The 18,197-nt window shown below is 47.5% G+C and overlaps 1 protein-coding gene across 2 annotated transcripts in view; it reads left to right on the top strand.

The window, feature by feature from the left end:
- Nucleotides 1-18,197, top strand: part of KLHL29 (kelch like family member 29) — a 1,101,789-nt gene that overhangs the window by 1,010,360 nt on the left and 73,232 nt on the right. For both annotated transcript variants that reach the window (XM_085610611.1, XM_085610612.1), the window contains exon 10: nt 1,260-1,458. In XM_085610611.1, coding sequence (XP_085466737.1) covers nt 1,260-1,458 — 199 coding nt within the window. The remainder of the gene's footprint in view (nt 1-1,259; nt 1,459-18,197) is intronic.

Genomic DNA, 18,197 nt, shown 5'->3' with positions numbered 1-18,197 from the left:
ATAGAAATTGCATAATAAGATGCTGGGTAACACACACAACTCCAAAGTGCTCATGAAATTTGCACTGGGCAATGTGTAAAATTTGACATCCACAATAAAAAAAAAAGGAGAGACGTTAGAACTTGGTTGTGACAACATCTGGTAGCTCTACTAAATTCTACGAGTTTGGTGAGCAGCATCCTCTGGGGTAGGTGTGTATGACTTCACCATGCAGAGAGTAGTCGAGGTATTCGTACACCTGAAATTAGGGGATATGTAAAAACCTCAAATGCACATATAAGGGTGTAGGTTTGTATTTGGCAGGGGCGCGGTCCAGCCCCCACTTGCGCCCAGCACCACAGGTGGAGCGTACAACACCCCCATCCATGCTACCCTTAATTTGCTCGCTCTGTGTGTCCTTCGCACCCCTTTCCCCTAACCCCTCTCCTGCACTGCCCTACTTTACTGACGTTGACCACCTGCACAAACCAGGTGATCAATGTCCACTTGATAGTCACCGCAATCATGAAAAACATATGAATTTTCACCTAGCATGCCTGAATCTTCCCACTGATTGTTTTCATTCCAGGAACAATACAATGTAATGTCCTGAAGAAGGTGTGGGATGCTGTCCTGAGTCAAAGATTACAGGCATCTGATATCCCCCGCCCAAATCTGCCCAACTTGTAATGAGGGCCCAAACTCAAAACCAGAGTGAGCTCTCCTAGTGGTAAAATCATATCCATGTGGTACTAAATATGGCCCAAAAAATATTGCTTTGACATTTAAATTCGAATGGTGTTGATTTGGAGATGGCATCTGTTGCATCAGATTGTGTTGCTTTTGTAATTTAGATTCCATTAAGCTCTCTTTCTTACTGCAGATTTGGTCATTTTTACCCAGCGTTACCTAATGTGTTTAGTTCTAATTTGTCAGCTGGAAATGGGCTTCTGTAAAATGCATACTACATCTATAAAACAATTACTCATGATTACTGTAAAGGAATGAGAAGCACAACTTCCTTTATAAAAGAATCTCTGTTATGTATTATAAAATTTAACACAGTCCTTCCCTTCCGAAGCGGTGCATCTGAGGCTGTGGTGCAAAATACGTGTTAGTGTTTGCTGGTGTATTGACTGTATGGCTTCACTTTCAATCTGGATTGTCTTTGTGGTAGCCGACAAATTGCATAGTTGGAGAACGAGAGCTGTGGCAGAAAAAATTAAGGAGAAAAAAACAATTGAGACTGCATAGGTGACTGTGTGCCCTCTTGTTTGTAGCATGCAGCCGAGCTGCTGGCAGTGGTTCGCCTCCCCTTCATCCATCCCAGTTACCTGTTAAACGTAGTGGACAACGAGGAGTTGATCAAGTCCTCAGAAGCCTGCCGAGATCTTGTCAATGAGGCGAAGCGCTACCACATGCTCCCCCATGCCCGGCAGGAGATGCAGACGCCACGGACGCGTCCAAGGTTGTCGGCAGGTAGGTGGAAAGTGACATTTCTCGTAACCCTATCCACAGTTAGACATTTTATCTTGTGCTGTTTGTGACATTAGCGATACTTCCATTGAATAACCTGTGCATTTTATTTGTCTTTTATTGTAGTATATAGCAGAAAAATACATTTTATGAGTGTTTTTTTACACATGAAGAAGAAGTCATGATCTTGTCCCAGGTTTATTTATTCAAACATCAGGACTGTTTAACTAAAGATACCATCACCGTCCGCTCTACATCTGTTCATCTTTGTTTATATTTTTTATCAAGTATCAAGAGGAGGACGATTCTACCTTTTTCCTCTTCACTCCCTCCTTTGATTTTTTGATTCATCTTTGTTTATATCCACTCCTCTTTGTGTATATCCACTGCTCTTTGTGTATATCCACTCCTCTTTATGTATATCCACTCCTCTTTGGATATATCCACTCCTCTTTGGATATATCCACTCCTCTTTGGATATATCCACTCCTCTTTGGATATATCCACTCCTCTTTGTTAGTATCCACTCCTCTTTGTTAGTATCCACTCCTCTTTGTTAGTATCCACTCCTCTTTGTTAGTTTCCACTCCTCTTTGTTTATATCCACTCAATAGACGCAATAGAAGTCTGTAAAATTATAACTTTCCTAATAGTAAGAAACCGGCTACTCATGTAGCATGTGCTAAAGTGGGCTAATAGCACGTTTCAGCTGATGGGGCGTTGGAATATAGTCCCTTACAACGCATGCGATTTTATCGCATGCCATTACAACGAGGTTGTTACAATGACTGCTTTGTTAGTACGCAATACCATTACATTGCAAGTTATTACAATGACTTGCAGTAGGCGGCGTGCTGGACTTAGGAATAGTATTATTTACTATTCCTACTCCAGTTTGCGCAACAGCAGGGAAGGTGTTGAATTTTAAATCCAATACCAATGCACCCCCTACTGCAAGTTGTTGTAATGACTTGTGATGTCAAGGTATTGCACACTAACAACGCGGTTATTGTAACGACCGCGTTGTAATGGCATTGCATTGTGGAGACAGCGTTGTAAATGCGGTTTCCTGCGGCGTTGTACCATCTAAAACTTTTATTTCAGCTGCCCAGTGTCTCAGCCTCCTGATGACGCAGAATAAAGATTTTGGATGTCTTCATGCATTTGCGTAAAAATTAGTGTATGTGATTTGGAGTTTAAGAAGAAAGGCGTAATCACCTCCCAATACGCGTCCCTGATTATTATGAATAAAATATAACATTTGAATGTGATGAATGTTGGTAAATTATTCACATATGTAAAAGACACCGCTGTTTGGGTGCTTTTTTGGATACTAACAAGACTAAAATAGTGATGGTCTATCAGCACTAGAACTTGCCTAGCATTCTAAATTTACTGACGATAAGAAAAACAATGGAGCTGATTTCACGGGCATTTTTCACGCTCATCACTTTATTAAAGGTTTATCAACGTTTTTTAAAACTGTGCAGTTTTTCTGTTCAGTAATACAAATTGCTAATGCAAATTGTAATTGCATCATCTTAGGAAAATTGGTAAATACTGAAAACGACTGAAATTCCTGCACCATTTTTCTCCTCACTTCGGAATTTTTTTATACTGTCCTCCTTTACTTTGAATTGCGTTTTTATGACAAATGCATTAATGATAGATAAATTGCGCCAATCAAATTCTCCTAACTGAACTACACATTTTTTAATTGCTTGTCAACTGATGAATTTTTCTCAGAAATGAATAACACATGATGCATATATTTTTATTTCACACGTTTCTACTGAAAAATGAAAGGCCCTTTGATCCCAAATTGTTAGGGGCTCTTCTTTAGGCCTAAAAATATTGCATTTCCAGAGAAATATTTTACAGTTATGTTTGAGACAACATTGGTGTAGAATGTAGAGGTCCTGCAAATTAAAGGTGTGAGAGAAAGGGTCTAAAAGCACTGGTTAAATTGTAAAAAAAAATAATAATAAGTGTTGTGGTTCTCGTCAGCTTGCCTAAAACAGAACCAACTGCTAACCATGAGTGTGGCTTAGTAGATGTGGCGTAATAGCCAGAGCTGCCAACGTTTGAGCTGGGGAACTAGGTTCGGATCTCTGCATGGGCTCAACATCTTGTGATTCTGGGCAAATCTCTTAATCTCCCTGTGCCTACCAAAAACGAATGTGTCTTTAACTGGTGCTCATGAAAAGCAAAGGTGTTGATGTTTAAGTACCGGTGCTAATGATTAAGTGCGGATGCGGAGTACCAGAAAGCACCAGCTCAAATTAAGCATTGTGAAAAAGAGAAAATCAGTTGAGTTATTTGGGCTTCTACATTTAGCTATGCCAGGGTTGCAAGACAAAGAAGGTAATATGCATTTGTTTTGAGTTACCTATGGAGGTGATGGTATGCAAAGGGCAGAGGCATCGCTGCCATTAGTGCAGCAACGCATAGCACTGGGGCCTAATGATACAAGGGCCCCCCACTTTCCCATTCAGAAGGACACATCTTATTTGCTTGCATTAGTGCCCAAAGTGCCCTCTCTACGTGAATTGCCACCAAAAGGCCTGTTCGTCATTACCCATACTGTGATGTCAAGAAGTCATGGAGTGGCCTCTCTCAAAACAATATTCCTAATTCTTTATTATCGTCTACATGAGTATCATTGCACGCTGCTCATCGTCTACATGAGTATCATTGCACGCTGCTCATCGTCTACATGAGTATCATTGCACGCTGCTCATCGTCTACTTGAGTATCATTGCACGCTGCCTTCTGTGCTGTGCAATCTAATATAGCCAGTCAGGGAAATCACAAATAAGCATGATTGCATTTCTAATTGGTGCTTTATGTGCAGAGCATGGAAGCTGTGTAGTCTTCTTGTAGCACAATTTTATAAATAACGATGAGGCCATGTTGTAAAATCCTTCTGTAATGCTATGTTTATTTTGCATCCTATTGGCTGGCTTTTCTCTGTACCTGCTCCCTATTTTGTGCTGAGTACTTTTACAATGCTTCATACCCATAATGAGGTTATGAAGTGTTAAGGTTTTCATTTATTTTTAGGTACCCTTGATCATATTCAAGGTTGGAAGGGTGATGGATGTGGTAGGACCTAGGTGGTAGATGTTGGTTGGGCAGCATGCACTTCAAAGGCATGCTCCATGCATAGTACGGCGAGCAGCACTACTGATACACATGAGCTGTTGCAGTGAGTATGACAGAATAGGTGTAACTGTATTTACCCATTTACCAATCTTTATATGGCATATTACGCATCTAGTGTTTACACTGAGATGAAGAGCCATGTCTCAAATGTGTTCTGAAATTGGAGGTTATTGTCAATATTTCTTAGAAGGCATTGAGTTCCGTACTTTGTTTGGATAGAGATGGCGGATCTACCAGATTAAGTCTATTTGAATGTCGGAACAATCAGTAATCTGGGGGTTTTGTTGAGTGAGGGGTAATCCTGACCCATGGATTGCTCAGTGAGCCATACACATTGCTAAGTGATGAGATTTCTGGCCACAGGAAGCCAGTGTAGGGAAAGGGGGCCATTTCTGGAGTACAAATTAGTAGTTTGGGCAGCTGTCTGGTGAATACATTTTAAATTCGCTGCAGCTTCCTAAGTGGTAAGATGGTTACGCCAAGGTAGCCGATTAGCATTCTCAATGTCGGAAAGTACTAATGCTATTGCAGCTTCATACTTTTGGGGGAGTTGTAAGTTTGAGAAATGTATTAAAGATATATCCTCATTTGGAAGCATGGTTTGGCCACTTGATTGACTGAAGGTATGAAGGATAGTCCACAGGTTCCTTACTTCAGTCGATTATGGAGGATCTGACCCCAATTCCTAAGTATTAATTTGGCTCAAGGGTGATGATTCCTTCAGTTGCACATGCACAAATCTCCATTTCTGTGATTTGATCCTAAGATATTTAGCAAACATCCAGTGGTTGAAAGGTTAGAGTGTATTGCCCATGGGCACAAATCAAAGGTGGATGAACTTTAAAGCATCTGAGTGGGAACCCAATCACAATCATTACAGCATGTTTTTCACGCTTTACTATCAGCCACTTTTGGTTGTTTCATAAATAGACACGTATTTTATTGACTTAGGAAAATAGTGACATTTACAGGATGCCTACTATGGATTTTGCGGTTATCTTAGTGTTGCAGGAAGAGAAGACCCACATTTTCAAATGTTTGCAAGTGATGTAGGTAATCTGTTCCACAACTGCTAGACTACAACCGAAAACAGCACAGTCAGTCCACGGTTGACACCTGATGTGAGTGTGAGAGAGTATGCTACTGAGATGTGTTGTTTTTGATTAACTAAGGGGAGATCCTATACGGGGTGGTTGAGTCACACATATAGATTTATTTATTTATTTATTTTTTAAACCTTTATTTATATCAATCTGGAACACAGCTATTCAGCCGACATCCCGGAGGTTCGGCAGCCAATTAAGCAACACATGAAAGCGTCCGTAGCTCTAGTACAGGAAAAAGACAAAGGTTCCGTTTTTTAGACAACCTACAATAAATAACACTAGCAAGGCAGTATACACAATAAACTTCTGCCAGTCCTCATCATCCAGTTCAAGGCCGTCCCTAGTCCACTGATCACGCACCCCAAGGAGGAGGTCGGTCCGGACATTAACGAGCTTCTTATAAATTAAGGAGATTGTACTCTCCGGCATATGGCCATCCAGGATCCGATCCTCCAAGGGAGAGGACTCGGGCACCTTCTCCCCTTCGACGAGGACGGACCGAAGAGCATGGCGTACCTGTGCATACCGGAAATATTCCGTACCCTCCAGAGCGTACTCCGTCCATAGCTCGTCAAACGATTTAACTCGCCCCTTAGCCAGCAGATCCCCCACCCTGGATATACCGATCAGATCCCATTTCTCGAATCCCTTTGTGTGCCAAAGTTTCCCCAACAGATCGGAATCAAACAGCGGAGTGGCGAGGGTGAGCCTATCCTTCCAACCCAGCGAGTTCGTAACCGCCTTCCACATGAGCACAGCCACCTTGGTTGGCCCCGTGAGGGACCCATCCGTTGACCTAGAGTAGAGTGCTCTGAAGTAATTACCCCCGTGCAGCAACCACCGGTCCATAGCGAAGCCAGGGCTCAGCGCCGGACCGTAGACTCCGTGATTGATCGCACTCAATTGAGAGGCCCAATAATATCTTCTGATGTCGGGAAGCGCGATACCCCCATCGTACCACGGAAGGGTCAGCTTTGCTATCGCTATACGCGGACGGCCATCCCACAGCAACGAGCGCTGGAGGCTCTCAACTTCCCGAAAATAGCTGGCCGGGACCAGCTCCAGGGTATTCTGCAGGGCATAGAGAAACCGGGGAAGAGACATCATTTTGAACAGCGCAGCACGGCCAAGGAGGGAAAGCGGCAGCCGCCGCCAGCCCGCCACATCCCGCCGCAGGCGTGTCAACGGAGGGAGCAGGTTTCTCTCATATCGAACAGTTGGATCGGTGGAGATATAGATCCCCAGATACAAGAAACCCTCCCGAGCGATCTGGATCGAGCAATTCCGCGGGAGAACAGGGACGTCTCCACTCAGGGCATACAGATACGACTTCCCCCAGTTAATGGTGAGACCCGAGTTCCTACCAAAAGAAGTCAAAATGTCACAGACAACTATGAGAGACTTCCTGGGTGAAGTGAGGTATAGCAGAATGTCGTCGGCATAAAGGGAAATGCGGTCCTCATGATCTGGTGACCATTGAATCCCCCTTACATCTGGGTGCCATCGTATCTAGGCCGCCAGCGGTTCAAGAGCGAGAGTAAACAACAACGGCGACAGGGGACAGCCCTGCCTGGTGCCCCTCACCAGCTCGAACGGACGGGACGCTCTACCATTGACCGCGACTTTAGCCAGGGGTCCTTCATACAGTAGTCTCACCCAGCCAACAAAGCCAGGTCCAAAGCCGAATTTTGCAAGTGCGGCCCACAGATATGCCCACTCCACCGTGTCGAAAGCCATCGTGGCGTCAAGTGCTGCCACAATGGTCGGCTCCCGCAGCGTCCCCGTCCTTGCGAGCACGCCGTGGATGTGCCTAAGGTTCAACGCAGTGTTACGGTGCGGGATGAAACCAGATTGATCCGGGTGGATCAGGTCCCCGATCACCCTGATCAAACGGTTGGCCAGGACTTTAGCGAGGGTTTTCGGCTCGGCATTAAGTAGCGAGATCGGCCTATATGAGCTGCACTTATTCCTGGGCTTGCCATCTTTATGTATGACCACAATTGTCGCCAGGCGTTGGTCGAATGGAAGGCATCCCGTCTCCCGCGCCTCCACAAACATAGCTCGTAGATGTGGAGCGATCTTGTCCGGCCGGAGCTTATAGAACTCAATTGGCAGGCCATTCGGGCCCGAGGCCTTGCCCGGGCGCAGTGAGCGGATAGCACCCGCGACTTCGTCAGCCGTGATGTCGCCATCTAGATCTTCCCTGTCTATGTCAGAGAGGCAAGGCAAAGCAAGATCACGCAGAAGTTCACACGAGTCCTCCACCGGCCTGTCCGACACAGAGGTATAGACCGTGCGGAAATAATCTGCGAAGCACTGAACTATGCCATCCGGCTCAGTGACAGTAACGCCACCCTCTGTTACTAGGTCCGGCACCACACGATTGACCCGCTCCTTTTTATCCAGCCACGCTATTAATTTCCCGGCCTTGTCCCCGACGTCGTACAGTCGCCCCTGCTGCTCCCTACTCAGAGCTTTGGCCGCATCCGTCACCAGGGCCTTGTACTCCGACTGCTTAAGGCTCAATTTATGCAGCGCTGCTGCCGTGACCTCCTCCTCCAAAACAAACTCTAGAGCCGCCATCTCCGCCTCGATCTGAGCGACCTCCGCATCCCGCCGACGTTTGGCTGCCGCCATCAAGGAGAGGGCCTCTCCTCTCAGCACAGTTTTAAACGCTTCCCACAAAGACACCGCAGACGTGACCGAGCCGAGATTTTCCTGGAAATAGCGATCGACCGCCTTCAGTACCGCACTACGAGTCTTAGGGTCACGGAGATACCAGGGGTTAATCGGAGCCACCCTGCCCCCCACTCCTCTACCAACATCCATACAGATCCACACCGGCGAATGGTCAGAAATACCTATAGCCATGTGCCTAGCCTCGGACACAAAGGAGGCGTGTGCGGCCAAGGTAAGCACATAATCTATTCTAGAGAGACTGCCATGCGCCCCGGAGTGGAAAGTGTACTGCCGCTGTGTGGGATGCAACAGTCTCCAACAATCAACCAGACCAAGGGTATCTACAAAATCTGGAAGCCATTTCTGCACCCCCCCAGAACTTCTTGGCGGGTGTCTGTCAAGCAATCCGGAGCCAACTGCATTAAAGTCACCACCCACTACCAACATTCCCTCTGGGAGATCCAACAGAGCCCTCCCCAGGTCCGCAAATGCGGAGGGCTGCAGCGCAGGAGGGACATAAACCGACACCAGGACCAGCGTCCTGCCCTCCCACCTCCCCGCCACAGCCGCAAATCGTCCCCTATCATCAACAGTGGTGGAGTCAACCTCAAACGGCAGCGAGGACCTGACAAGTATTCCAGCCCCTCTAGAACCCGAGGAAAACCCCGAGTGTGCGACAAATTTGTAGCCCTTCCTGTTGAGTGCGTAGCACGTGTTACCTATCAAGTGTGTCTCTTGCAATAAGACTATATCAGGGGAGCATCGCTTCAGAAATTGCAGGACAATCCCTCGCTTAATACAATCCCCCAAGCCATTAACATTCCAACTGAGTATCTTTAAGCCCCTGCCCCCATCCCGAAATGTAAGGAGACCTCCACCCTCCCCGTAGAACCGCACTCGAGCAACAGAAGTTTGCATCACTACGCCTTGCAGAACAAAAAACAACAACAACCACTTCAACAACCCCAATCCACCCCCCACCCTGCACCCCTGCGTAAGCTCCAAAAGCCCCCCCAACTTGCAGTGTGCCTGTCGCCCCATTCAAAGACTAATCTACAAAAAGAACCCCAGAGGAGGAAAAAGCTCCCTTCCTATCCCCGCCACCCTCCGGACTACCACCCTCCCGGAGGAACCGAAGACTGTGAGTCACCGTCCTGAACAAAATCCGAGTAATCTAGCACCCAAGTCCTCGCTCATTGTTCATCGCGGCCACCTTCTGCTCTACCGTCATGTTCCCCGCTAGGCCGTCGTTGGGGCAATGTGTCCAGCCAGTCTCCGACCATGTCAGGTGAGTCAAAAAAGAAAGTCCGCTCTTCATACACCACACGCAACCTGGCCGGGAAGAGCATGGCGTACTTCAGTCCCATCTCTCTTAGCCTTCTCTTGACCGCCAGGAAACCTTGCCGTTGCTTCTGCGCCATCTGGGTAAAGTCCGGATAAAAACTCACTGTGGTGTTCTGAAAAGTCATCGGGCCGGACACTCGTGATGCTTGTAGAATGGCGTCGCGGTCCCTGAAGTTAAAGATCCTGGCGACAATCGGTCTCGGAGGGGCCCCCACCTTGGGCCTCCCACCAGGGACTCTGTGGGCCCGTTCAACAGTAAAGAACTTACTAAGGCCTTTGGGCGCCAGATGGTTCACCACCAAGTCCTCCACGAACAGGTCCACCGACTGTTCCTCCGAATTTTCCGGGACCCCAATAATACGAACGTTATTACGCCGTGCACGGCCTTCAAACTCCTCCAGCCGTCGGGCAAAGTGGCCATTGGCGGTCCTCAAAGTACGTACTTCCAGCTGCAGGTCAGAGACATCTCCCATGAGGCCAGAGGTTTTAAGGTCCAAGGACTGAACCCGCTCATTAGTTTTCCCCAGATCTGCCTGAATCAAGTTGACGTCAATCGAGATTGTGTCCACTTTATGCGCCAGGGTCTCAAATTGCTGCCCAATAGAGGACTGCATCCCCTCGATGGCCCCCATGATATCCTGCAAGGTTAGTTCCGTGGCGGGGGGCAAACCGTCTTTCAAGGCTTCCAGTGCCCGTCCCGATCCGCCGGGTGACCCCTTCTGCTGGGCATAGCGGTCCATGTTGTTGGTTTGGGTGTATCCTCCCCGTCTGGTACTCTTGGGCTTCTGTTTTTCGGCTTACCGATTTGGTCGACATCGTGGTCTGCCGCGGGGACAGTCTCCTTGCCCATCCAGAGAAGACGACCATACAACAAGTGACCGGCGCAACTCACTCCCAGGCCAGGACGCGATGAAGACAGGAAAGCGAAAGCGAAAGTGATGACACCGTCCTCCCGACGGCTCGCCCCTCGCACGGCCGCTGTTGTTCAATTAGTGCTCGGGCACTGTGCCAGCGCAAGCCCCGGGCATCTTCCGGGGAGTAGGCCACAAACTTCCATGTAGCACAACTTCGGCCTCCGGTGAGCGATTTCAGTCCGGACAGCGACTATCACCTCAGCAACGGCTCGCCTTCAATATTCCGGGTGTTAAAAACAGGATGCTGCACAGGATATTTGCCGGAGGGAGCGAGGGTCTCAGGAGCTCTGAGCTCACGCGGCCATCTTGATCACGCGCTAGGCTCCTCCCCCCCACACATATAGATTTAAAGGTTAACAGGGAGGACACCGGCATCAAGCAAACTCATCTTAAAATGGATGTGGTGGAGTTGAATCTCAGTGCCTCAATAGTCAAATGAGTAGCCGTGTAGATGATGACACGGGCCTTTTTGTAGACCAGTGTTCAGATCATTCTCATAGTCTGGCCTAGAACTAACTACGACAGTAACTACCAAGATCCATTCAGAGTAGTAAGGCAGAGTAAAATACACTAAGTTTTAACTGAAAAAGATAACCCAAGGACATGTCTTAATGGACATACGGATAGATCCACACCCAGAGTTTTCATCAGCTGGCCTAGGTTATGGCATTTTCCCAGATCACTACATCAGAAAAAGAGTCCTTATAGGATTGTGCTACTTTTATAGCTATTACTTTAGTCTTATATGAGTAAATTGGGAGGCAGTCTCTTACAGCCGCTTAACATTGCACTCCGATTGCATTCAGTCAGCAGACATGTAAAAGTCAAATGCTGGAGACCAGATGAGGTGAGCAAAAGTCTCAACAAAGCTTTATTTATTTATACTTATTTTAATATAGCACAAATAGAAATCTGTGTAAAGCAATTTGTGAGACATCCTGAGCCTACACCTGGTAGCTGTGGCTTAAACATGAATTTTCCCTCATAAAAAGTGTGTGTGAACTATTTTACTAGTATCAAAATAACAAAGTTAAGAAATAAAACAGATGAAATTCCTAAACTAATGTAGTAGAAAAAGGAGAACTGGATGAATATAACACCAATGAAACGACACAATCAGTTTAAGGAATCAGAAGTTATGATGGGCACAAAATCCAATGTACATCACCGGGACATTTGAACCCGCGACCGCTGAACAGCAAGTCAGTGAGGTTAGGTTGAGATTGCAGGTTTGTCCCTGTCAAGTTCTAAGGTAGACCAGCACTTAGACACCTTTAGAGACTGACAAAGATAAAGGTTCACATGAGGGGTAAGCATTCCCTCACATTCAACAGTTTTACCTTCAACCTTCGTTTTTGGAGCTAAAAACTAAAAATCTTTCAGCAGGTCAAAAATAGATGCTGAAGCTGAACATGGCTCAGTGATGTCAGGTATCTTAGTTCATGATCATCCAGGGAGTTTATACTTTCAAAATCTCCATGTAAGACAAACTTTCAAGAAAAGGGCTGTGTCTTTCTTGGGAAGACTCGACATATTGTCCAAGTCATCCAGAAGACAAAAGTGTTTCCAAGTCTCAACTTTACCAAGACTACTATATCTTGTTCCTTGATGCTTTGGTTGCTCAAAAACTCTTTCTTGGGGATGGAGGCTTTAGCTCTCTGGTCGAGACAAGCTTTTCTCATGACCACAGCCAAAACGTGAGTTTTAACTAGACGTACAGGTTTCCTCCAAGGCAGCACACGAACCTGTGGTTTTACTACTCCTCACAGCCTCAATGGGAGTTAGTAATTACCTGTGGTATCTACTGGAGTATTCCCTTTGTCATCGTATTGCTATGGATTGGCAGAACAGCACATTCCCTTGTTCTCAGCATAGCTTTCTGAATCCAAGAAGCAGGAGAGAGCAAGCACATCATTTGTCCTTTTCCATGTACATTATCTCAAAAAGCAGACTCCTTCTTCTGTTTTTCTTGTTATCTTGAACCCAAACACCCATCTGTCCGTACCAACTCCCAGACAGATGTCATAGACAGTCTTTAATCGCTCTGGGCTTGCAGATTTGGTTACACCATCAGTGTGTGTGCTCAAAAGAAGCAAAAAAGGGTCATAGTAGGAAGGTGCAGTCCATCCGAATACAGACCGGTTCTACCCAATTACATTTTGAATGATTAGGTTTTATAAAGTTCTACAGCTCCTCTAGACCGGAGTGCCCTGATGCTGGTTGTGTGGATGGAAGCAAGGGACTTAGTGCCTCTCTTGGCCAAAGAATCCGAGGAGGAAAAAATGGGTCAGGATCATATCTCTTTGAAGAGGTGAGTCTTTAAGCGAGCCTTAAAAGTGGATTCTGAGGAGATGCTTCGGAGGTATTAAGGAAGAGAATTCCACAACTTTGTCTTAACCAAGTCTCTGGTGATGTTCTCACTTTGGGACTAAATCAGATACAAGCAGGCCTGAGGTTACCCAGCGGAGGCTGAGTCTGATTTCAGGAACAAGGGATAGCACGGATAAATAATTTATTTCAGACTTATTCCGCCAACTACGACCTAAACTTGTGAAGAGTTGGACACTGACCAACAGAGGTGCACTCAATATACAGTAGCACCATAGTGGGGTGCTCAACTGTGGTGAACGATCCAGAGGAGGATGTGGAAGCTCTCTGACCCAAATACGGGCCAGAGTGGGGGTAGCTGGTTTCAGTTCCCCGAATTCTTCAGTGTGCCAGCCAGAGTTCCTGCATTTGATTGACCGGTGTGGCAATGACACATGCTACATGCTCCACCCATGTGGAGACTTTAGTGATATTGCCTGAGACAAACTTAGATGTGGAAAACTGACGACTTTCTGACTGCTGAAAGTTACTGAAAAGTGGATCGCCTAGCCCCAGATAGAAAACTATGCACCTACTTGGCCCAGAGCAGTCATTTGGGGACACTCCTGTAACTCTTGTCACACCCAGCAACAACACACTATGCACCGCAAGAAGCAAATATCTAGAAATATTAGAGCCAAACATGATTTCTGTCAGCAGAAATTCTCATTGACAAAGGCCCCATGGGACAAGGCAGAGGATGAGAGAAGCACATGGCCTGTCCACCAGACCCTACTTGTGGTGCTGATAATCGACAATTTGAAATGCCACTGTCATTGGCCAGCTTAGAGCAGAGGATGGTAAAAATGGAAAGTCACTTTGAGGACCCGGCCTGAAAAATTGCGGGCACCGACACCACAGTTGGAGCCATCAAAAAGCAAGTGACTGCACTGGAGTGCTTTTGGACACATGTACTATTGAGACACTCAACCAAATGTCAGTTTCAGAGACAACGTTGTGTGGTCATGACACATATGGAGTCTGGGACTGAGATCCTAGAAAACAGACGAGTGCTAATAGGAGCAGCGTAAGGCTTTCTACCCCTGAACAAAGATGTATATGTTGCAGCCTGTTTCCAGAACTCCATTAATTCATCAGAGGTCCTACAAAATACCGGGGTCCTGAGCCTGTTGAACATAAAGATACTACATTTCTATGAAAGTTCCAAGGCAGGTGTAGAGAGGGACTGCAAACATCATTATAGGGTTATGCTCTGATCCACAAACCAAGATTGTGACCTGTGCTGTGGCGAATCAAGATGAACTTGAATTTTGAGGGCATAGAATTATGCTCTTCCATGATCTGAGTAGAATGACTGAGAAAAATACTTGCCAGGAGTTGAAGTGTAGAGTTGACATTTAGAACCAGGGAGTACGGATTCAACAATCACCGTGCTGTGGAGCCTGATCATGAGGGCCCACATGCCCCGATTGCAAGAGAGTTGCTTACTGTAACCTTCTATTCTGAAAAGAACATAACAGTGGTGTGTGCTGGCATATGTAGTGCAAATAGATTCATAACTAAAGAACTGTTGATAACCACTAGCATTTTCTGCCTTTTTCCAAAATCTGATTTGGAAGTAAGGACGAATATCTTCTCAAGTTTCTTTTAAAATATTTTTAATTAATTCACAGTAGTTCCAGTATTTTAGAATTCACCATTTGCCACAGCTTGACACAAAAACTAGACCCAAAAGTCCTCCTCCATCATTTTCGACTGGATCAATGCATCCGCCAAAGGTTCATCTCTCAACTCCACCCTGTTCAACACTTATATGACGTCACTGGCCAACATTGTCAGTACCCATGGCCTCAACATCATATCCTACACAGATGACACCCAGCTCATCCTCTCACTCTCAGAAGACCAGGAGAAACTTCCACAGCTGCATGACCAGTTTCACCGACTGCATGAAGGCTAACTGCCTGAAACTCAACACGGACAAGACAAAAGTGCTAATTTTTGGGAACACCTCCCTGTGGGACGACACCTGGTGGCCCTTCGAACTTGGACTCACACCAACGGACCACGCATGCAACCTGGCATAATCCTGGACAGCAAACACACCATGAAACGCAGATCAACCGAGTCTCCTCTACCTGTTTCCACACCCTCTGCATGCTCCGAAAGATCATTTTATGGCTCGGTCATTACCAGGAAGACCCTCACTCAAGCCTCAGTCACCAGCGACTGGACAATGGCAACACACTCTATGCGGGTATCACCAACCAACTCCTGAAAAGACTCCAAATGATACAGAACTCTGCTTCCAGACTCATCTTTGACTTCCCCAAACGGATCCACGTCACCCCCACCTCGGGAACCCCCACTGGTTCCTCATCCAGGAAAGATGCCAATTCAAGTTGATGATTCATGCTTACAAGGCCCTCCACGACCGGGGACCAGCAGACATCAACCACCACCTGAACTTCCACCGACTCTCCACACACCTGCACTCGGCCTCCTGCATCCTCGCACGCACTGCCTGCATCCGCCGACGTTACAGTGGATAACGCTCCTTCTCCTACCTCACCGTCAAGTCTTGGAAAGAACTTCCCCTCCACCTCCGAACATCACCTTCCATAATTCAGAAAGGGACTTAGGACCTGGCTTTTTGACTGAGCCCATCAAGAAACGAGCACCTGGATACTCTCTGGGGTGATTAGCTTCACTTCACAAGTACTGATTGACTTATTAATTGGGCTAGAATGCAACCTGTACCATTTGTAATTAGGTCTGTGATATTTTCAAGAATCCTAAACCCAGTACAAAAATTATTTCTTATGTTGAGACCAATCTTACCGGTCTAGTGCACTTAAAATTAAATACACTGTACATATTGTCTTGAAATATACAGCTTATGTCATGCACTGCAAGAGTACAGTTACTCTTGCCCCCCCCTCACCCCCCTCCAGTGTGGGTCTAGTTGCGCCCCTGTAACCGGGCCTTGCAGGTTTCATAGCACTCATCACTATTCACTTACTTGAGGTTAGAAGTATGCTTGAATATGCTAAAGTTGCTATATCTGGTCTGAATATATTGCAGCCTAACCATCAGTTCTACGTGGCTTCTTGTCACCCCTTGCGACCCGTTTCGCAGTATCACAAGAGGGACATTTAACTTTTACGTCACTTGTGCAACCTTTCTGTGTCCTTCTATAAAGGTGACACCAGTTTGTGTTTGCCAGTTAGTTGCATGCAGTGAGAGACGAAAAAGACACTCGCTGGCTAGAAGTGCAACAAATACAGCAATCTTCAACCTTAAAATTCCAAAATGTAGGGCTACCACCTGAAAAAAGCCGATTCCCGCAGTAAAGTTCCTAGCACACAATCTGGTGTTCCTATTTTGCGTTAGAATTAACAGGAATAGTAATTCGAGTAAATCAAATGCAGTGAGAATTATAGTTAGATTAAAATGTTCACTGGTGTTTTTACAGAAAGGAAAAAAATAAGCGCTCTCCTCTTTTCAACAGGATTGACCAAAGCCTAAAAGAACTCCAAGAGATGCACCCCCAAAGCCTCCGCCTCCGTGCAGCTATCTGCAGTAACTGTAATAGTTCGACAGGTCTAGTGTTTCACACCACGGTGACCACACGTCATCCGCAGGCCAGGCGTGGCCTGCGGAAACCAATAAAGGGAGCCGGCCCGCTCGGGGGCGAGGTCTCCAACTATAGTAACGGTGTGGCCTGACACTTATTTGCTAACGCTGCATTAGGCTAATCGCCCAGGGCCCGGCTACCTGCACAGCCCGCAGGACTTTACACTGGCGACGAGGGTGGGGGCCGGAATCACTGCGTGCCCCGCGGCCTCTCCCGACAGCATCCGTCACCCGATCCTCCCCAGCTACGCGGAGGTGCCCCGCACGCGGGCGCGGTGACGAAGAGGAGGCCTTCGACCACGTGGGAGCTCCTGCCGGCCGCGTGCTTGTGTCTCTCCCGGTCCCGCCGTTGGCTCCGCGGACCCCGGAGCGCCGGCATTCCCTGTGGTGCTGTGACTGCCACCACTGTGGGGTGACCTCTGTGCTCCACCAAGCATTGGCAGCTCCAAGTAAGGAATCACACCCAGTACAATTGACTGTCACACGCAGATTGTGCCATTGCTGTCAGTTCATTCTCTGGTGCCACGGGGAGGGGATCTCCTGCCTACGAGCGGTGCTGGGGCCAGGCACGGCGGTTAAGGGGTCGCCCGAGGACGTTTAGCCCCACGGCAGGGCCGGCATTTACCCTCCACGCCCTGAGGGAGAAAAGGAGGGACAGTTGGCCGAAGATACCGGGAAGGTGTGATACCTCCTGAGCTATAGCCCACCTCACCCGCATAGCGCACAAGCGGACACCATGAGCAATGATGGCCAGGCGGCCGCATCAGGCTCTGGAGCGGCTTCTGGGCAAGCGGCGGCGCCAGCCCCTGCCCCTTTTCAACATGCCGCGTCAGGGGTGCTACCCCCCTTCAGCGAGCTGGAAGACCCGGCTACCGTGGCGCCTCGGTGGAAAATTTGGATTGAGCGCCTAAATAACTAATTCGTCGTCACAAGAGAAGCCGACAACGCAATAAAGAGGTCGTTGCTGCTACATTACGCAGGGGATGAAATATTCAAGTTGTTCAAACATCTGCCTAACACCGGTACAGCCGCCGACTACGACACGGCGGTGGCCGCTCTTGATGCCCATTTCGACCCACAACTCAACCCAGACTTCGAGCGCTTCAAGTTGCGCCAGGCCCGGCAACGGGAAGGGGAGTCGATGGACGTGTTCTATGCGCGGCTGCGTGAGCTGGCGAGCACCTGCACAGAAGACGACCAACTGAAGGAGATACGCGCCCAGCTCATACAAGGGTGCAGAGACAAGACGTTAAGAGGCCTCATCCTGCGCCAGCCGAAGATCGCTCTGGAGGACATGTTAGTTCTGGCAAGGTCGCACGACTTGTCGGCGGCCCGGGCCAACGAAATGGAGCAAGCGCTGGGCAAGGCCCCAGTGAAGACGGAGACCATCAAACTGGAGCGGGCAGACGCCCTCCGCACCAGGCCGCGAGGAGACAACCACAAGGCCTCACGTCAAGAAGGATCGAAGCAAAAGTGTGGATACTGCGGCTACGAACCACACGCAGCGAAGGACTGCCCTGCACAAGGGAAGACGTGCACAAACTGCGGAATCCCCAATCACTTCACGTCA

The sequence above is a fragment of the Triturus cristatus genome, chromosome 6 (assembly GCF_964204655.1).
Source record: "Triturus cristatus chromosome 6, aTriCri1.1, whole genome shotgun sequence".
NCBI lineage: Eukaryota > Metazoa > Chordata > Amphibia > Caudata > Salamandridae > Triturus > Triturus cristatus.
Note: the sequence above shows the minus strand (reverse complement) of the source record. Positions and strands in the feature narration are given on the sequence as shown.